Source organism: Microtus pennsylvanicus, chromosome 8, assembly GCF_037038515.1.
Source record: "Microtus pennsylvanicus isolate mMicPen1 chromosome 8, mMicPen1.hap1, whole genome shotgun sequence".
Lineage (NCBI taxonomy): Eukaryota > Metazoa > Chordata > Mammalia > Rodentia > Cricetidae > Microtus > Microtus pennsylvanicus.
In genome coordinates, this window is record NC_134586.1 from 44,248,565 (window position 1) to 44,271,288 (window position 22,724).

Below are 22,724 nucleotides of genomic sequence, written 5' to 3' on the forward strand. Positions count from 1 at the left end.
CACACACACAGAAACACTCAGGAGAAAAGAAGAAAAACTGAGAGCCTTACATACAGTAGGGTGACTTCATCTTCTAATGATCTCATTTCTACTTACCACTGAAAATTGACGTTTTATTTTGTTTTAAAAGCCCAGGCACATAGAAGAGAGCAATCATGTTCCCATGGCATTCTTTAAAAGGGAGCTTAAACTTTCATAAATGAAAAATCAGACCTAATGAGAAATGGACTATATTTTGTGAGTCTGTTCCTTGGTTCCTTTGCCTTTAATTATTTCAGCTATTTTATTGCACCTTTTCATGACTCTGGGGTTCTTTTGAATCATTTGCAGCCTTACACAGACCCTCTCTGGAATTAGCCTCTTAGAGTTGATGTGGGAATTATAACCCAAAAGCACTACCTTCGGATTCATTACAGGGAAGGCTTCCTGTAGTTAGTTTGTTCTGAAGAAATTTCCATTTTGCAAGGGCAGTGTAAATTTTGCATATCATTTTAATAGCAAGGTAGGTCAATCAAAGTATAATTGGCTCCAATTAGCACTCCCATGAGCTGTAAGATTTCTTATATCTCCTAGACTGCACTTAAAAAGAAAATGCTATTTACTGACACCGAAACCATAAGACTTGTTCACTAGTTACTGTGAGTAATGGGGAAAGTGGGTCTCCAAAGATACAGCACTTTGGCAGATACTTAAGGCCTGCACAACAGCATGCATGTGGTATCAAGCATTGCCAAGTGAAAATTCCCTATGACAAAGCACTTTGCTTTTTCGGTACAAGAAGGCTTTGGTTATGAAACCAATGATTTCCTGTATTACTTTGGAACTAATCTTAAAATTGCTTCCTAATATTTTTTTCATGGTATTTGAATTCTTATATAATAAAAATGGAGAAACAACCAATTCTGTCTTATATACTGTCGTGGTGATATATATACTTGATTGGTTTAAGAAACACCTTCCTAGAAAGGATTAAATGAGGTGAAGAGCTACCATAAATGTGGGCAGCACAGTTGGGCAGGGATCAGAAAAGGGATGAAGGAGAAAGCCAGCTGAGTTCAAGCATTCCCCTTTTCCTGCTCCCCGACTGCCCTGTAGGATATAGCTTGTTGCCTCACATTCCTGTTTTCATGGTTTCCTTGTCACAACAGTACCTAATATGGTAAATCAAAAGAAATCCTTCTTCCTCCAAGTTGGTTTAGTCAAGTATTTCTTTGTAAGAGATGAGGAAAAATACAAATGTTTGAACTGTTGTTCTATGATTTTCTTCCCCAGTCCCAACATCGTACCAATTCCCTTTCCATATAAATGGGGGATTAAGTTTCTTGAATCAGAATTCTATCTGGGACCTGAACAACTTATTATATAGATAGAGATAGAGATATATAGATATAAATATCACAATAATTCTCACTAGTTCTTTTAAACTCATTTCCCCCTGGGGAAATGTAAACTGATTTCTTTTAGTAATGGTCTGCATTCACCAGCCTCGTGGGAGGAAGGATGTCAGTCAAAGCCTTGCAATGGTTTTGCCACTTCTTCTTGGGTATCAAAAGCCACTGATGGACAGTCTGATTGCCACTGCATATGGTTCCAACTCTCACCCTCTTGTCTTGAGATCTCCTTTGTTTAAAAAGGAAGAATAAGGTCAATCCAGTGTAAACAACTTGACATGGTGATTGGACATGGGGAAATTTGTTGAAAATAGCATGCGAAAAAAAGCAATAAGCAGTGGTCTTTACAGATGCCTGGAACATAGGCAGGCAAGAAGTCCTTTCTATCAGTGTCAATAGCAGTGGTACCAAAGGAAAAGAAAAATGGGGCATCTGATTTAAAGGGAGAGAAGGAGAGGCAAAGAGAGTGGGGAAGAATACTCTAAACCATTCGGTTTATAAGCAATTAAGGATTAGATGTGACTCCTAGCCATGCACATGATCCTAACTGTCCACCCAGGACTAGCCTAAAAGCATCATAATTTCAGGCCTTAACACTGTTCTGCTTAGAAACTCACAAGCCACACTTAACAGGGTTCAAAGTCAAAATTGGTTCAATAGATATTCATAATCATCCAGAGAAATCTGCTGTATACAATAACTATTTATAAAATAGCTTTTGAACAACAGCCCCCTGAAATCTAAGGAATACCTCTGATGCCTCATGCTAACTCCTAACACTTGACCATTCTTTCTTGCTTTAGCCTTATTTTAGATTGTAGGATGTGCACTGTATCCCAGACTGTCAGCCATGTGGCATCACCTGTAAGCCTCAGAGCAGAATCCTCTTTTCAATTGTTTGAATCACTAATAAAAAATCTTGAATGACATCAAGTATGCCTCCTTGCACTTTTAAATATGTCTCATCTTAAAAATAGGTCAGACTTCCCCAGTTGGCACCACAGAAAATGGCCCAAGTTACTTTTACAATTTTGCCTGACTGCATGTTTGTTTGACAGGATTTCTTCTAGAAAATGCCTGGGCTCAGGATTAAATCTCCTTCATAATAGAATTTCATAATGGAACTAGAAACAAACCCTCTAATGTCAGTAGTGTGTGCATTAATATTTTCTCCAGGTAAACACCAGAGTGGCATATTTCATGTTAAATTGGCCAGTCGTACACTTCAGTGACCTGGGAAGGAATGTGGCTGACAAAGTGACATCATCCATCATGGACTACTTTTCAAAAACCTGAATTTCAGAACTTTGTTCTCTTTATTTATGGCTTATTTATGTTCCATTTATTTATAGCTTTCTAGTAATAAAAAATATTTGCTATTCCTTATACCCTTATAGCTTTGTTAATATAAAACATAACGGTCAAGTTTTTTTTTAACCATAGTGTGTTTATGATTTCTTCAACATGTTGTGAAAGGTTTTGTAGAGTCTCGTTTATTGGTGACTATGAAATTATCATTATATCTTATTTATAATTTTATATAAAATGATGCTGAATCCCCCCAAAGGATTCTGAACTGATACATATTTGGCTTTGCAGTACTCAATTGACACTTATGAAAAATGAAATTTATTATAAGTAAACTCTCATAATATTACAGTAGATATTATTTTGTTTTATTCAAAATGTAATAAATTATGTAATTCTCAAATGTTTTTAATCAGACCTATGACCTATAAATTTTAACATACTCATAAAGCAGCAAATGAAAAAATTTGATGCAGATTTTCCTTTAAGACAAAAATGTCTTTAAACAAAATGGGTAGTATAAACTTCTCTTCACTTTTCATGACATTGTAAGCAGAATTAGACACAGGTATAAATCATTTCAGTAAGTCTTCAAAGATCTGAATATTTGTGAAAAGTAATCCCTAGTTGACTTTGAGAGCTGTGGTCACTTTTCTCTTTTGGAATATTCCATTTCTGTCCTCCTGTATATTAATCCTTATAATTATATTCTTTAAAGCATGATTTCCCTTTTGGCTTTCTAACTTCAGCCACACATCACTCCTTTTATTTCTATTATTTGGGAGATTTTTGTAATACATAGTATTATGTCATGGATACTTTTAATTGCTGACTTGACATGATCTAGAGTTCCCTAGTAAGAGTCTCATGAAGAAATTATCTAAATATGTTGACCCATTAGCATGTGTAGTAGTGGTTTTGGATACTTTCATTGCAATGGAAGTACTGTCATTTATGGCAGCATTGTCCCCTTAATTTGCGGTCCTGGTCTGTGCAAGTGTCTAAAGAAGACAGCAGTGGTGAGCATGTGTGCATTCTATCTGCTTTAGCCTGTGGCTGTGGGTAGCTCTTGAAGTTCCCACCTTAGCTTCCACAATGATAGGCTATTCTCTGAGATCGTGGGCTAATATAAAACCTTTATCCCCTTAATTGCTTTTGCCACGGTATTTTATGACAACTACAGAAGTAAATCCAGGAAACATTGTAAATATTTATTTGTTGTTGACTATTAGCAATAATGTTGATATCCTACTAAAGCTGTTACTAATCCACAACACAGTTACTAAAACCAGCATGAATTTGTTGTAAAACATTAAAGTTCAACAGGAATTTCCTAAGATTGACAGCACGGTACTGGGAATTGCTTGTGCTGTATTCTTTCCAGAACCTTGGCCAAGGCTTCGTTGCCCTTGCTTTTGGCAGCTGCCAGTGGCTGCCTATATTCCTTGGCTCTTGGCCTCTGGCAAGTAATCACCTCCCTCAGACTTCTGCTCATTAGTCAGCCCTTTTTCTGACCTTCCTGTGTGTCTTTCCTTAGAAGGATCCCGGTGATTGATTACATTAGGCACATTCAGGTTCACTGCAATGTCCTTAACAGCACATCTTTAGTGTAGCCCCATGGCCAGGTGTAGAACTTCCCCAGTGCTGCACTGACAAATGCCTGCAAGCTTAGTAACCCAGGTATATGGAAGTCCAGAATCAAATTATCAGTTTCGTTGACTAAAGTCAAGATAAAGGCAGATATGTATTCCTGTTGTTCTTTTGGAGGCTGAGGGGAGCTCCTATTGCCTGCCCTGTCGTTATTTACAGTATACCTGCAGTCACAGCTTTTTCCCAGAACATGGTATCTTAAATATCTCTACATGAAAATGAAAACTCCTGCTCTGGTGGGCAGAGTTTTTTTCTTAGTTCTTACCCTGCTGCCCCTTCCTTGCTCATTATCATCCTTACAAAGACTCTTGACTCGCTCAGATTATCCAGGAAAATCTTCCCATCTCAATGCCCTATGTTGCTTACATCTGCAGAGTCCCTCTTCTTTGCCTAAGGACACATCCCTAGGTTTGCAGGGCTGGGTGTGGAGTACTAGGGTCAGTTATTCTGCATAATACACTAAGAGTCACCCAAACGCTTGAGTTTTGATTTAGATATGTGAAAACCTCACCGAGCACATGCTTCCTCACCCCCTACTTGCATCTCAAAGTCTATTTCAAGTATTTCCCCTTCCAGCTACAAAGAGCCTCTTCTCCATACTTCTGTTTCTTCTTGCTGTTTTTGTTTGTTAGTGGTCAAGAGCCATTATTTCTGGACTCTTCTGAAGGTATATTAGAACGGAGCTCTATTTTATTATTCACTTCCATATAAATGAGTGCCTAATTTAACATATAGAAACTGTACTGTTAGGATATTTAGATAAAGGAAGTGCTTATGGAACTTTAAAATCACCCTTTACAGCATAAACTATTTATGATGCATCATTTAATAAAGATTGTATATGAATTAGTCCTGGGTGACGTTTTAAGGTTGGAGTTCATCTCTGTAATTTAGAGGCTGTCTATGCATGGGTCTGTGAGAGACTTCTGTGTCTGCCTGATGACACTAACTCCTGAAGGGAGAGTGTGAGTCCTCACTGCTTCAGACAGCAGCTTCTTGCCTTTTGCCCTTTTCATTATGAGGAGTTTCATTCCTTCTGCTCACTAAGTGCATTAACAGGGAACCAGTTTCCTCTTTTTGTGGTGTCAGTGTCAGAGGCAGAGAGCCTTATACTGTTTCACACTGGAGTACCGAGCAGCTTTTCTGCTCTTTCAGACAGAGGCCACCATATCTGAAAACCCTGGAAGTGAGGTGAGGGTATTATCTCGATGGGAATTTAAGAGAAGAGCAATTGCCCCTGGGAAAGAAAGTTTATGAGCCTGAAGAGACCCTTCCTCCAGATCAAAGGGAAGGGACAGTTTTAAATACAGAAAAGTCTGTTGTTCAATGTCAGCAACCAAGGCAGTTCAGGTTCCTGGGAAGTAAACACTGAAATCAGATTAAAGGATCAGACTTGAACAAGATTCCTGGGGAGGACCTGTAAAAGCAGGAGGGGAGGGATTAGTTTCAAGAAGAACCGACCGAGAATCAGTTCACATATCTGTCAACATAAAAAGAGAAGAGTCAGATTGCAGCAAAGATCTGAAAATGTTTTGAAAACTTATCTGCTAAGGGTTCCAAACAGAATTGTCCACAGGAAAAACCCTACACGAAGCAGGAATGGGGAGAATCAACACTCTCAGTGACTTCAGCGAGTTGGGAGGAGTCTGGATGATAGTAGCTGTGGCACCTTCCTCTAGTATGCATGGAGAAGACATTTATCTATCTTCCCTGCAACAGGTTCTTTTCAGTAGGACATGATTGGGGCCACCCATGTCTACCAGAGTACCCCAGAGGTACACACTGATATGTTTGATTTCTTTCTTTAGTTTCCCTGAGCTGTTACTATGACAAAGACAAAAATCGTCCCATTCTGGGTGATATTAAAATACTTTATTGGTTTTGGTGCTAGTATTTTTATCATGAGAAGAAAATCAGTAAGTGGACTCATGTAATACATGTTATTTTGCAATGAATGTTTTAGTTAAAATTACACTTGATATTTTCCCAAGGTATTACATATACCTATTGCCTTGTGTGAAACTGCTTGCATGAATTTACTGTATGTTTGGTTTTCTAACACTTAGGCTGAATTCTTTCCATTCTTCTTATTTTGGATAAACTGCAGTTTATTTTGATTGCCCAATTCCTACACTGGGAACAAAGTTTTAATCTGGCTGGATAATGGAAGAAAGACTACTGTATTAACTAGCTGTTTTGAGCACTTTAATAAGCACAGAAAGAATGCTTTCTCTCCATTAAACAAAATGAGGTGGAGGGGGCATCTGAAAGGTGAACATTGGCTGAGAGCCACAGGAAAACCCTAAAGAGCCTTTGCTGCAGCAATAGCCAGGTTTACCAAGTGCAGAAGAAGCTTATCTTGCCTTTTCAACATTATTTTTCTTTAAGATTTATGTAGTACAATTATGGGAGTAATAAGCAACATGGGGATAGGTAAGAGACTAACGGGAATGAATGTTTGAGGTTTCTTTTTTTTTTCATAAAATTCAACAAACAACTTTAGAATTTTCTATCTCATTGTTGACTTAATTACACCCCCATAAAGTATTCTTCACTATTTGTAAAAAAAGAAAGCAGCATTTATGAATATACAATGTGCGATGTGTTTCCTCGGGTGAGATAGAGCATTGTCATAGACATCACCGTGGATTGTTACGGCCAAATTCTTCAAATATTCTTATTCTGTTGGCTTTTTATATGCTTTGTGCTCCCCCCGGGGGCCTTTCATCCTTGTGTGTTTGAATATTCCCTTGATATTTATGTCTACTCTTCAGTCATGAAAGAAGTTTATATCCCCTTCCCCTGAAACTCACAGCATCTCTCAACCAAACTTCCTGCCTCCTTTCATAGTGCTCTATATCAAGTGATTATCCATTCTTTCCAAAAAGGAAATTTTATGGTCTAATTGTGCTTCAAATCTTTTTTACTTGTACTTCATTAAATTTATAGTAATAGAATAAATGTCAAACTTTAAATAATATTAAGCTTCTGGGTTTTAGATCCTCAAATTACTGAGAATTAAGTGTTATAAGTCGTAGATTCTGTGTTTGCTTTACTGGCTTCCTTCTTTCTTTTTTCTGTTTTCTTTTGTAATTTCACTAACCTTACTTCATTAGTTAATTCCAGTAAACATCTTCAAAAAGATTTTTTAAAAATATAGTTACATTCCCATGAGCAGTATATAGAGTTCTCTCACATTTATGAATCCTAGATTTCACATTGATATATAAAAGCATATATATGACATGAAAAAAGAAGAGAAACTCATTAGGAAAGGGGACTAATGGGAGGGGAATAGCAAAAGGGCACTGTTGGCATATATGAGAACATGGCCAAAATACTTTCTTTACGTGTATGTCTTTATGAGACCCAATAGTATATATGATAAATATATGGCTATTTAGCCAGAGAGAGAGAGAGGGAGGGGTGGGAGGGAAGGAGAGAGAGAGAGAAGAGGAAGAATAAAGAAAGAACAAAGAAGAAAAAAGTCTTTGTGAGCTCAGGATCATCATATACAAAGACACAGGAGCCAGAGAAGCCCAAGAGCTTGGCAGAGTTTGTGGGAGGAACTTGTGTTGAGATTAAGTCACTAAGTGTTACTCATAAGAAGCTAAGGAACTGTTAGGAACTGGATGTTAGGAATTGCTATAATGTGATTGGTGGTTAAAGATACAAAATTATAGAGACATAATTTAAAAAGGAACAAGAGCAAAGCCAACAAAGTGTATCAAAGCATAACTTAGAACAGGGACTAAAAAGAATGCGAAGGTGCTATGTGTACTAGAATGCCAATCAGCAGTGTTCGCCATTGCAATATAAAATGAATGCCTAATCAAGTTCTCTTCTACGTGACTTTCAAGAAAACATCACTTTTATACACTTTCACCTGACTCTGGCACACTTTGCTACGTAATGAAATGTATTTCTTCTTTTGTTAGAACTATCATACGCTTGGGTCTTCAATGAGTATCCATCATTTGTTGAAGAAGACAGTCGGAGATTTGTCTCTCAAGAGACAGGGCACCTCTACATAGCTAAGGTGGAGTCATCTGATGTGGGAAATTACACGTGTGTGGTGACCAGCACTGTGACAAATGCCAGAGTATTGGGCTCCCCAACCCCTTTGGTACTACGCTCTGATGGTAAGAGACCTACAAAGGATGCCTATGAAGTTACTTATTTTCATTTTTGTCAGCTGTGAGTGTTTTATCATAAACCAGAAAGTTTCACAAAATGAAATTATAAAAACAATTCTGTGACATTGCCTTCCTGATCACTGCTGAAGAGGTATTTATAAGATTCAGTAGAAAATCAGTTTAGGAGTTGGGGTATAGCTTACTGTGTAAAATACTTGCTTCACATATACACAGCCCTGGGTTTGATGCTCAGAACTGCACAAAATGGATGTGGTGGCACATGCCTATAATCACACAACTGGAGATAGGACAATAACAGGTTCAGAAATTCAAGGTCATTATGGGTTACACAGTGGGTTTAAAACCAACATGAACTACATTTGCCTTTGGAGAGGAAAAAGGGGGTACCGATTTACATGCCTGGGTAATTGACTTATTAAATTAATTCATATCTCATTCACTATAATGTCTTGCACACAAATATGGAAACACTTTCCAGTCAGGTATAATTGAATCAGAATGTACCTATATGTTAAATCACTATGTTTTGATTCCAGGGAGCCATTTATTATGTTTAAAATTGACACTTATGTGATGAGGGTACAATTTAGCAAATCGCCTACTATAATCTTTATACTATAAGAAATTTCAGGAGTGATTAATATGTTACAGATTTCATCTTAAATATATATGTACACATTGAATATAGCATTTCAATGGTTTTCTTTAAAATCTTTTGCACATTGCAGTATTTTTGAATCCAGAGTTCTAAAATGTTATTCTAGGTCAAATGTTATTTGGTCAAGGGTTGTTCAGTGAGTCATTCCAGTCAGTGAAAGCAGTAGTATGTTCATAGGGGAACCTAATAAAGTTTTATTTACAAGCACAAAATGATGCCATAGGAAACAATGACTCTTGCAATTTTATATTGTGAATTCACAGGTGTCATGGGTGAATATGAACCTAAAATAGAAGTCCAGTTTCCAGAAACTCTTCCAGCAGCTAAAGGCTCAACTGTGAAGTTGGAATGCTTTGCCCTTGGGAAGTAAGTTCTTTAAAAATCTTACATGTTGTTAGGTTACTATCAGTACGGAGGGAAGGTTCTAGTTTTTCGTACTTAGTACCATAATTTATTTTTATTTACACCTTTAAAATATTTTTATTTTGAAGTATAATACAAGATATTAGATCTCACTATGGAATTAAAATTAATACTTTAAAAGATTTTACATCCTCCATTTCTTTTCTGCCCTCTGCTACACTGGATCATGACTTATAGCCAATCTTATCTTTTTCCTCTTTCATGATATGTATGTACGTTTATTTATTTATTTGTCTACCTCACCTTCTTTATTACCTAATTTTCAATCTCTTGAATACAGTGTGCAAAGGAATAAGCAGATGCAGAAAAGTATACTTAAATGTGGTGTTTTGAAACTCTAAAAAAATTGGAGAAATTGAAAATGCCTTACCCATTCAATAAGCTAAGTCAGAAAAATATTTTTCTTTTACTATTGTTCATATGTCATTTTTTTCTGCACTTAAAAAACAAGTTGACTGACATGGATGAACAGTTTATTGCATTAAAATATCATCTCGGGCGGGTGGTGGTGGCACACGCCTTTAATCCCAGCACTCAGGAGGCAGAGGCAGGCAGATCTCTGTGAGTTCGAGGCTAGGCTGGTCTACAATAGCTAGTTCCAGGACAGGCTCCAAAGCTACAGAGAAACCCTGTCTTCTAGAGAAAAAAAATACCATCTCAAAGTTATAAACCTGGGCATGGTAGCACATGCCTGTAATCCTCACTCAGAAGTCATAGCAGCAGGAACAGGAGTGAGTAGAGTGAGAAGAAAATCTTCACTACATAGCGAGACCCTACATCCAAACAAGAATTAAGTCTTTGCATCCACTTATATAATTTACAGCCAGAAGTCTTCTGCATTTGAAACCTGTGTCTTTGGTTCTCTTAACCAAAACTTTCTGTTTTTGACTCTGTAAGATTTTCAGGGAACAGCAACTGACTTGACAATTTTCTTATCAGCCCCGTTCCTCGGATTAATTGGAGAAGAAGTGATGGGATGCCATTTCCCAACAAAATTAAACTGAGGAAGTTCAATGGGGTGCTTGAAATTCCGAACTTCCAGCAAGAAGATACAGGCTCCTATGAGTGCATTGCTGAAAATTCACGAGGGAAAAATGTGGCAAGAGGAAGGCTCACTTACTATGGTATGCATCAGCTGTGAGGAAATTTGCCTTGTAGTTTTTGTTCTTTCAGGGCTGTTTTGCTGGTGGGGGTAGTTACAGCAGAAAGCTGCAGTTTAATTTGTCATTTTCTGTGTTTTATTCTCATTTTGTTAAGCAAGGACAAATATCAGAGAAGGAAGAAGTTAAAAAGAAAGGCAATTTTGCAACCAAATTGAAGACATTTTCTTTTATATTTTAAGTGATTCATATGATAATGAAATCTTTCACATTTTTTTCTAAGCATGACCTTTCACACTCTTAATCATATAACAGACAGCTCTCTCTGGCCGCTTTCTCCTCTAGAATAGGTAGTTTTGTGTCTTTATTTGAAAAGCAGATTAAAACTGTTTGCTGAGAAAAGTTGCAATTATTACATTAGACAAACCAAATAAACTGAAGATGTTGTTTTATATGGGGATATTCCACCTAATCCAATAATGTAAATAATGTATCTGTAGTCTATTTGCTTCCTTTAATTTATTACCACATTTGTTTGATACACTGCTCAGCTTGGGGAAGGAAAGAGTAACGTTTCTTTTATTTAGAGGTCTATTTTTTTTTTTGAGAAAATGAGATATTCTTTTTGTCTTTTAAGTTTTCTTTGTTTAAAACATGCCATTAGGGTTTGATGAAAACATGGTTTGGAAAGAGCAAATATGTTGTTGTACAAAATACATCTGTAAAAATGCAGGGAAATGGAAGCTCGTTGAATATGTTTGCAATTTAATTATTAGAGACATTGTAAACCTAGTAAGAATTCACCAATTTTATGAAGGGCAAACTGCATTATAGCCTATTTATTTTAGCAACTGGTAATTGAAACAGCTTTCCGTGATTGTGTATACAGTGTGCATAAATGCTTCAGGGTAGGAAACTGCCAAGACAGCTGTTAAATCTGTAGACATCGTTATGGATCCTCCTTCAACAGTTTGAGTTTGTAAATATATTGCCTACGACACGATTAATGTTTCTTATATTTCAGGGTTTAAGGAGCTGTCAGGGGCAAAATGAAGGAATGTTTTAATAGTGTGAGTCATTATGTTTTGTAACCTTCCCACCTTGTCTCATAATTAATTTAATATAAAAAAAATTCCTGTATGTCAGTGGCTGTAAGTTGGTGGCAGGTTATGGAAATAATGGTAGTGTTGTTGTTGCTGTTGGTGGTGGTGGTGGTGGTGATGGTGGTGGTGATGCTGATGATCATGGTGGTGGTGATGATCATGGTGGTAATATGGTGGTGGTGGTGATGACCATGGTGGTAGCAGTGGTGAGGGTGGTGGTGGTTGTGGTGATGACCATGGTGGTGGTGTGATGATCATGGTGGGCATGCCTGAGCAGCTGAGTCCCCCACTCCCCCACACAAGGGAAATTTCTCATACCCTAAATTATCTTACTCTTTCTATTCATATACTCCTCAAACACAGCACGCTCATGGTGTGGGAAGTCCGTCTGTATATGTGTTGCTTCTATTAGTTAATAAAGAAGCTACTTTAAGCCAATGGCTTGACAGAATATAGGCAGTCTGTAAGATTATATATAGAGAGTGGTGGGGAGAGGAAGGGAGGGAGGGAGATGGGCTAGTTTAGGTGGTAATAGCTAGCCAATAAGAAGCTAGAGCTAGTAGGCCAAGCAGTTTCTTTGTGGTTATTTCTGGCCTGGGCATCCAGGAATGAACAGGCAGTCTCCTAAAACACAGTCAGAAGTGACAAATGTGAGAAAATTTCTGACTTGTTAAATCAGTGGTTCTCAAACTTCCTAATGCTGCAACACCAGAATATAGTTCCTTGTGTTATGGTGACCCCAAAAAATAAAAAAAACAAATTATTTTTTTGCTATTTCACAACTATAGTTTTGCTATTATTATAATACATCAAATATAAATATCTGATATGCAGATAGTTTTAGGCAACCTCTGTGAAAGGGTCTTGGGATCCCCCCTAAGAGTCAAGACCCACAGGTTGAGAATGGCTGTGTTAACTGTTTCAGTGCTTTTAACTCTATGCACCATAATCCCTGTCCACAAAGGAACCATATGCACCCCCACCCCCGAAAACATGTCTAAAGCTAAAATGACATTTAAGTCTTTAACCTCAAGCCATGGCTCACTTTCTCACTCTCTCTTTTTAAATCTTTTCTGCTTGGATCTTTTCTCCTCTTTCTACATATTAATTGTCACTACAGTCACAAGGTGGTTGCCATCAAAGAGTAGCACACCAGGCGCTCACATCTTTCTGTTCATCAAAACCATTTTCTAATCCCTTGCACAGCTGTCCTCAGTAGCAAGGGAAAATAGGCTTAGACAAGAGCCTCCCTTTGAAACAGTCCTCCCTGATTTTACAGACAAGATGAACCGAGAGAAAATTAGAAGAGCAGCATGAAAGACTGATGATATTTAGGTTGTAAGGAAGAATGGACATTAATGCACAAGAGGAAACCAATCGCATGAGCTACACTTAGTTCTTTCTGTAAATATAGTTTTATGCACTTAAGAAATAAATTGTAAGTAAATGACACAGAGAGCATAATGGAAGGTGTCCCACAATTTTTCCTTAAAATTATATCATAGCATCAGTAAGTGTCATGTAGCTCTTTGATGACTTTTCTAATATTCCATGTAAAATGGTGTGATAGATAATTTGAATTTCAAGTTATGGTTAAGGGAGAAAATTCATGATTAATGTAGGAATTTTAGTCTCAGGATTGGTTTGGAAAACCAACGTATTCTTCTATTCTGCAAAGACGACTATTAGAATATTAGAATCACCCATGTAGATTCCCACTGGAGACTCAGGCCATGGTCAGCAGTTTCTGTTCCAGTGTAGCTGTAGTATCCTTCTGGGTGCCTCTGATAATTCCTAAGAGTAGAAAATGAGTTTTTATATAAAATAAGAGGAGTCATTTAGGATTAACTGTGTTTCATATAGAAAAAAAAAACATTATACAACAAAAACAAAAAAATCTAAGGAGCCATAGTTTCCTTTCAATTACTTTGGAAAAAAAAATAAAAACAATTCTAGGAGACAGAAAGAAAAAACAAATCTTCCTGTGGTTGCAATTAAACAGAAATAGATAAACTGCTGCTCCATATGGAGGAAGCAAATGCAGATCCCGTAGCACACATCCCATGCATAATGCAATGTGAAACCTCTAAGAGCTCTCACCTCCCAGGTTTGGATCTGAAATGCAAGCAGGGACTGCAGGGTCTGGGCTATTCATGTGTTGAGTGGCTTCCATTGGAAGTGGTGTGTCACTTTCATCTGCAAAACTGCAGTTTCCAGGTGCCTCGCAAAACATAAGTGGAATTCATTAATTTTGATCCAACTGATTTGCATACATAATTTGAAGTTGCTTCAATTACATCTTTTTTTTCTGATAAAAGATCTCAATTCATATTAAGGACACTTTTCTATCTTTGGGTACTTTCATTTTTATGCACAGAGAGTTATGTAAGTTGTTCATCAGTTTGTATTTAATTGAGAGGTGTTTCTAACTCAAAGTAAATATTTTTCCTTAGCAATAGATGTTTCTTTCCTATGGATATTAATATTTAGTTCATCATTAAGACCAATAGCTGCTGTCATTGACTTGGAAGTTGTCATGAGATATGATCTTAATGTTTCAAAATATACTTGAGGAAAGTTGTTTGCTGTACCTGCATCACTATCTATTAATAGAGTTCTGAAGAGTATAATCTAGCAATAAGGAATTTGGAAAATAGGAATATCCAAATGAAGTTGGCTGAAGAGAATGACATGTTGCAACATAGTCATCAAATCTAGAAATGCTATTTAGCTACTCAGTGAACTAAGCATAATTCTAGTCTAGCCCATGTTAATCCATGACTTGCACTCTGATTCTTGTTTATAAGCCATTTATTTTTTTATTTAATAAATGATTTGAACTTTTTGTCTTTCTGTTATCTATTTTTCCCCTCAACTATAGCAAAACCTCATTGGGTTCAACTTATAAGAGATGTGGAGATAGCTGTGGAAGACAGTCTTTATTGGGAATGCCGGGCAAGTGGGAAGCCCAAACCTTCCTACCGATGGCTGAAAAATGGAGATGCCTTGGTACTGGAGGTGAGGTGATACACCTGCTTGTCCAACTCTTCCTGTCTTTTTTCAATGTCTGCTTCCTTTAGCTTCTAGAAATCAGGGCTCAGGAGAAGGCTCAGTGACCAAACTGCTTGCCTTACCTGAATTGAATTCTCTCCAGCCATGTTGAAAACAATGCTGAGTATGAGGGTAAATGCTTGTGATTCTGGGGCTAGGTAGATAGAAATGTATGGATATCTGTCAGTGTAAGACTCTATCTTACAGACAAGAAAGGGGAATAGATTGCAGCTGAGGAATACCCAGGGTTGTCCTTTGCTTCCTTGAACCCACATGCATGGGTGTCCACACAAATCTATACACACACACAAGAAGGCAGCTTAGCTCCTAGTATCAAAGAACAGGGTTTTCTACAGAAGCAATTAAAATAGGAAATGAAAGGAATTTATTTTAGTATACAATTTCAGTATTTATAATGAGGTATGATGGGAAGTTATAACAGTAGGAATCAGGAAGCAGAAGCCTAGAGCAAAGACTAGAACCTAAGCAAATATCACCTTCAAGTACCACCCTCCATCACATCTCACCTGTCAAAGCAAGGCCAAAGATTCCAGTTTCATAGCCTTCTCATGTTCAAACACAAGAGCCTGCAGAGGGCATTTTCCATGCATATCACAACATGGGGAAATCATGTAAAATCAATATAAAATCAATCATCCAGTCTTTTAATGGGATTTCCTCTCTGTTGCAATTCAAGGTGAATTGATTATTGTGCGCTGATAAAATAGTATTAATATAAACAATGATTTGCGGCATCTGTGTTAGAGAAAGCTTTACTTTAATCCAACATAGAATTTAATTTCCTTTTCCTGCTTTATACCTTGGTTTGTTGTCTAGAGAATAAATAAATCTGTTAGTTGGCTGCCTTCATAGATGAGTATTTGTTTTCTCATTCACTTCCTCTCTCCAGCCTTGTCATATCTATTTTTGTGCTTGTGTGTACTAAGTCAATTGTGTAACTTTATGTTTCTCTATATGACCATCATACTTGGGGAAAAGAAAAACTTGGTGAGTATGTGGGTTTCCTAGCACTCTACTAGCACTTTTTTTTAATGCACTGAATTTATAATGTCTTGAGCTTACATGATTTTAAAAATATATTGTGATGAAAAATCGTTCTACCTCCCAGGATGGAAGTCAACCTCCCAGTACATTTTCTCACAGTCTGAATCATTAAGCATAGACGAAAATGAAATGGGTGCTGCACTTCACCTTTGGTTTTGATAATTATTTTCTGATTTTTACTTGTATATTTGAAGCATCTTTTTTTTCCATTTCAAAGAAGAAAAGGTTACCTCTCAGGTCAGGCTACCTAGTAGTCAGAGGAAAATAGCAGCATCTTTTGTGTGATTGAAATGACAGTCAGCAGTGTTTATTTTAATCCTAAAATTTTATTTATCTGCAAGAAATGTTATTTTCAATCCAGGAGAGAATACAGATAGAAAATGGTGCACTTACGATATCAAACCTCAATGTGACAGACTCTGGAATGTTCCAGTGTATCGCAGAAAACAAGCATGGGCTCATCTATTCCAGTGCTGAGCTCAAAGTTGTAGGTAAGACTAACTTTTTATGCATTTAATCTTACCTTTTTCTCTTTAACTTCCATTGTTACCAGAATGTAAAATATTGAGGTTTTTTATATTCTATTTTACCACCTAATAGGACACACAATATTGTTTTATATTCAGTGTTTCTAATTAGAGAATATATTAGTCTCCTAGGACCTAGGAGATGAAGGCAGGAGAATTGGCACAAAGTTGAGGTCAGACTGCTTTATGTAGGGAGTGACAGGCATTTTACCAACCAACCTGAGATAAGAATAAGACTCTGTCTAAAAAACAAACAAACAACAATCAAGTCAAGCCACAACAGTGTATTTAAAATGATGTCAAAGAAAAAGCTGCCATAGCGACCAGAATTAAGTTCCAAAGTTGAATTAAACCAAGAGAAGAAGTTCCTTCACATCTAATGGATGATTACCCAGCCACAGTGTCCTAGAGTAAGAAATGCTCCTTATCAGTATTCTACTCTTCTCTTTTGCTGGTCCACAAAAGCAAATGACAAATATTTGATTCAGAACATGTTTTGGTCTTCATCAATCCCATTTGGAGGTCCAGATATGGGGTGTATTGAAGATGTAATTAACCAACGATCCCCTATTTATTTGAGATTATGGCTTTTTACTTTTTCCTGCCCTTGAGGTCTGAGAAAAGGAAAAAATTATTTTGTAGTGTTTAGGGTGTTCATACAAAGGGCATTGGGAGGGCACACGACTGAAACTACAGTAGTAACTTGGCAGCTTGGCAGAAATACAGAAAGGAAGGAGGGAAATGCAGAAAAAATAAAGGACTCATTGTTTCCGGAAATTAAGACGGAATGTTTGGATTTAGGCATAACTTGAACCAGAACTCAATGATCACAATTATTTTCAGTTTCCAAGAAATACCTCCCAATTTACTGAGTTTATTACCACAGTCCATGCAGGAGGAGGAAAGATGACTGTCTTGTTTGTTTACATGTAAGTGCCACTGCTACATCCTTGGCCCCGTAAACCCTTATTTGTGCGGTTGTCTATTATTGATTTGGTGCAGATGAGACGATGATTATGAGGTCTCTTTATCCAAGTCAGTGGCTTTCAGCTTAAGAATGTGTCCACTCTGGGGCATACTTTGAAATATTTGAGGGTAGTTTTTGTTGTTTTAACTAGGGTTTGGGGAAAGGATGGAAGTCCTATATACTATAGCCACCATGGTAGAGGCTAGTGAGGCTGTCAAATATTCTACAATGGGTGAGAGTCACTCACAGCAAATGATTATGCAGTACTGAATGACAAGAGATGTTGAAGAAGCCAGGATTAAAAGAGAAGAAATCTCTGGTCTCTGATGTCTGAAGGTTGGGAATGATTCGTGTATATCAGGATGACTGCCAGGATTGTCAGTGAAAATCTGCCTCTTGTTAGCTGTGGCAGAGAAGTAAGATGTTACAGCAAAAGTAGGAGAGTTTCCACACAGATAAAAGTTGAAACGTATGCTTCTGTAGAAAGAAAACTTGCAGAGTCCTAGTCTAATTCCTCTTTCAATAAGAAAGATTCTTACCTATGATGGTGCAAGATTGTTATATGAGAAAGTAAAAGATGTGTAAATTAAATATTGTGTTCGGATATAGATTCTTGTGGTTTTACTAAAAAAATTTTTTATAGGATTTGAATTTACAAGGCCAACTCAGAATGCGTCTCTTTTTATTTAATTAAATGATAATTATATTATTTCCCTCTCCTCCTTTCTAGCCTCCAATGTGCTTCCCTGCCATAAGCTCCCTTCAAAATACACCGCCTCCTCTTTCTTAACTGTTGTTGTTACATATACATATACACAAATAAAAATGAATACAATCTGCTGAGTCTTTCTTGTGTCACCTACATATATGTGACCGCTTATTATTTCACAACCAACCATGAAGCTTAGACTTGAGAAAGACTAATTCTCCCTCTCTTGTTTATTGTTCTTCATCTAGGAGTGAGGCCTCATGAGATTTCCTGATTTCTAATGACAAGTTAACTGTTGGTGGAATTGTTAAAGTCTTATTTAAGCAGTCATGTAGATGAGATTTCATGGATGCAGCTTTCCTGCCATAGCTAAAAGATACAATCTCACAGAATATTTCCTGGTCCACTGGATCTTATTGTATTTCTGCCCACTCTTCCATGAGGGCAGTAGTTGAACAACCATATACTCTATTACATAATATCTATAGTCATTATAAAATGCCTATGTGCCATATAGTTTATTTCCACTGTGATTTGCCAAAGCATAGAACATTAGAAGCCAGGCAGGTAGAGGGTGCGAAAATGGCTCAGCATTAACAGTAGTTGCTGCTTTTGCATAGGATGTTGGTTCCATACCCAGCACCTGCATGGTAGATAATTGCCTGGTGAATACTCAGTTCCAGGGTACCTAACTCCATTTTATATGGCTTCTATAGGCATTGCACATATGTGGTATACTAACATACTTTTAGGCAAAACACTCATACACATAAAAAATAATTAAATACTATTTTAAAAAAGAAAAGAAAAAAATCTAGGTGTTGTGGCTCACACCTGTTATCCCAGCAACTGGGATTCTAGGTAAGAGAATTCTGAGTGGAGGCCAGCTAGAAAAGGAGGCCCTAACTTAATTTAAAAAGGAAAGAACATTTCTCTATTTGGAGAGATAATCAGATTCCTCACCTTCTTTATACATGTGTAGTAAAAGGAATAGTGACTTTCTGTAGTAGGGAGACCACTTGTTCATTTCTTAGCTGCCCGGACTCCTGAAATAACCAAACACAAACTCTATTAATTAAATCCCTGCTTGCCCCATTAGCTCTAGCTTCTTATTGGATAACTCTTACATATTAATTTAATCCATCTCCATTAATCTTTGTATCACCACGTGGCAGTGCCTTACTGGCAAAGTTTCAGCATGTCTGTCTCTGGCGGTAACTCCATGGCTTCTCTATGACTCCAGAGGCCCTTCTTTCTCTCTGCATTCAGTTTAGTTTTCCCCACCTAGCTCTGTTGTACCCTATCAGGCTAAGCCACTTTTTATTAACCAATAGTATTCACAAAGGGGAAATCCCATATCAACTTTCTGATTGGCATATCTTTTCATTTCAATGATATTTTACACCTCACTATGTAGCCTAAAAGTTGACATCATAGTCTTTTCTGTGAAGCACAGTGTTTTCTGCACATTATGGTATTTAATGTGTTACTACATCCTTGAAAATTACATCTGTGTTTTTGTGGTACCACATGATGAACAATTAGTTAATAACTAAACTTTCTTTCTAAGACATTTGGCTAGTACCCTCTGAATGGCAGATCCTCACTAGACGCTATGACCTAAGGACCAATAGAGACCAAAGTAGTCATGATGGAACAAATTTGCCTAAGTTTGCTGTGCTAAATAGTTTCCTTTAATAAACTCATGATTGAGTTATTTTACATCTCACAGTGAACATTAAAAGAATCTTCATGTGGAACACTGAGATGTAGACCTTGAACTGATACATAATAGCACAAATTAATTTTTCAACATTGCTTTTATGTGTATTATACATATCAAATTAAACATCAACATCTCCTGTACCATGCAGAATCGGAAAACACTGATACAGTGAGCCTTTCAAACCACAGGGATTTAAGAAAACACCTATTTTCATTAAATTAATACTACATTTCTCTCTTCACCCCTTCTTTAGCTTCTGCTCCAGATTTTTCAAGGAATCCTATGAAAACATTGGTTCAGGTGCAAGTGGGCAGTTTGGTGATCTTGGATTGTAAACCCAGAGCCTCTCCAAGGGCAATTTCTTTCTGGAAGAAAGGAGACACCATGGTGCGGGAACAGTCAAGGTATTCTATCCGGCAAAACACTGGTTTGCTTGCTTCTTCTTTACTGGATCAATCAGCAAAATAGGTTTTCACTATAAAATGTACACAGTATAAAAAAACTTAAGCATAACACAGAATATAGTGTATTTACAAACCAGAACACTACTAATTTTGTCTTTACTACTCTCATTACACTATTAATTGTGCTTTTAAACCTTTCTGTTTATAAAATGTTTGCTTTGGCAAGGACAGTCTTCTGTGGGCCTCTGGGGACACTCAGCCAGAAGGATTAAGGAATGCAGGGCCCATATGTGAGACTACATCCCAAGATAAGAGAGGATGGTAAAATGACCTGTTCAAGGGAAATGAGCATGTTGTTTTCTTCTACTTTGGGATAATTTAGCTGTTCCTGAATTTAAATTAAGCAAATGCTTTCTTCATTTTCTCATTACAACATTGGAATGAAGGGATAGAATGAAGCTTAATTAAATACCTGGATTCTACACCTGCTTAGTCTGGGGTTGTGTGTTCACTGCATTTTGGCTCTATGAAGTATTCTCACATCTCTGTGTCTTATTTCTTTATTTGTTAGGGGGATGATGGTTAACAGTTATTGCCTCATGTCGAGAAGCTTGTTATGAAGATGAAATGTATGAATATTCATAAAGCATGCTGATCAATACCTGCCAGAGATTTAGCGTGTATAGTTGCTGCTATTGCTATTGATGAAATGCTTGCTTCTTGCCAGAAATTACCTGCAGAGCTTGTGATAGCTGAGCAATAGGCGCATAGGGCTCATGCTCTTGCCCTAGAAACCTGTGGCTTTGTTGTGTTAACTTGTGTATTAGTTACATCTCTTGTGGCTGATCTGAAAAAAAGCAACTTAAAAAAGAGGTGTTTATTTTGATTTATAGTTTGAGGTTTGAGTGTGCAGTCCATCATAAAGAGGAGAGCGTAGTGGCTGTAGCAGCTGCTCAAATTGTGTTCCCAATCAAGAAACAGAAAGACTTCTCGGTTTCTTTTCTCCTCTTCAAGAGCTCCAAGATCCCATCCCATTGAGTAGTACTGTTCACATTTAGAGTGGTTCTTCCCACCTCAACCCAATCTAGAAACTCCAACAAAGACCTGTCTTCCAGTTGGTTCTAGATCCTGTAAAGTTGAAGGACAGATTACCTACATAACTGACAAAATGAAATTAAATAAGGAATTCAAGTTGCCAGTTTGTCAAGATTTTTTTTTAAATTCATTCACTTGTGTGTGAGTATATGTGGATGTCTGAAAGGAGAAACAGAAGGAGAGAGAGGCAGTTAGGGAGGGAGGAAAAGAAGGAGGGAGGAAGGAGAGGTGGGAAGGAGAAAGAGAGACACATAGAGAGAACATATGTGCTTCTCTGCTCCTGTGACATCTTGTGGCAACGAGTTATCTCCTTCGACCATGTAAGTTCTGGTGACGAAAATACTGTCAAGTGTGGGGGCAGTGAGCTAACTCACTGAACCATGTTCCCTGTGCTGATTTGTCAATTTTAAAATAGATGAACCTATATAATTAACTTCAGTAGAAGCAACAAATCAGCGGGGCTTTTGAATTAAATGAAAAGAAAGGAAAGACAAAATGATGGCTAGAGAGATGTGATCATCAAGGAAGCAGATTAGAGCCAAAGCAGAAATGGACCTTGCAGTGGGTTGATGCTTTGAAGACTACAAGATGCAACATACAGAGATCCTGTCATCATCCTGTCATCATGCTATAGGACAGGTTTCCACCCCCAACAGTCTGGGGAAGCCCAGATGATTCTAGGGTCTTCAGTAGGAATGCAATCCTGTCACCACCTTACCTCCACTTTAGCCAATGAGGCCTATGTTGGTTTTTTAGGTTGGGGACTTGCATTTGTAGTAATAGATTGTAGCAAAGATAGGAAACCTCATACAGAGCTCTACAAGCTGATCTACTTCTGAATATTCTTTTAACTAACGAGGAATCAAACACAAGAGCAGAACTGCTGGGATTTTTTTCAGTGCCAGATTTTGTACAGGAGTCTAGCATCTTGGGGATGGGCTCAGGCTTTTTCAATCACAGAATTACAAACATTACTTTGGGGAATGGGAGGACATTGAACAAGTGGTAAAATCGTCTGCCATGGTCCATAGATTTCCTTTTCTTAAACTACAACAGAGCCTTGCTGCAAATGAACAGCTTTTGGTTTACAGGTCTGGAGGTATTGTCATAAGAGTCCATAAAATCACACAAGCTTTAATTGTTCCTTTATATAATAGGAGACATCTTTATTAAGACACAAATGCAGATGAATAATGCAAACTCCAAAGTGGGGTTGTCCAAAACAAGCCAACCACACAGGTTAAGCAGAAAGAGAACGTGATTAATTGGCTTGGAGTTGGATTTTGTAAACATGCTTAAACGAGTACAGTTTATACTTGGTTTTGACCTTAAGATCTCCAATATAACGATATAATTCAAGGACTCCTATGTAACTAACTAAATCTTTTGG

General features: G+C 37.4%; 1 protein-coding gene across 3 annotated transcripts in view; it reads left to right on the forward strand.

Moving 5' to 3' along the window:
* The window catches only part of Cntn3 (contactin 3), a 365,078-nt gene that overhangs the window by 243,658 nt on the left and 98,696 nt on the right, over positions 1–22,724 (forward strand). For all 3 annotated transcript variants that reach the window (XM_075983332.1, XM_075983333.1, XM_075983334.1), the window contains 6 exons: positions 8,288–8,491; positions 9,428–9,530; positions 10,527–10,711; positions 14,672–14,808; positions 16,268–16,397; positions 20,089–20,239. In XM_075983332.1, coding sequence (XP_075839447.1) covers positions 8,288–8,491; positions 9,428–9,530; positions 10,527–10,711; positions 14,672–14,808; positions 16,268–16,397; positions 20,089–20,239 — 910 coding nt within the window. The remainder of the gene's footprint in view (positions 1–8,287; positions 8,492–9,427; positions 9,531–10,526; positions 10,712–14,671; positions 14,809–16,267; positions 16,398–20,088; positions 20,240–22,724) is intronic.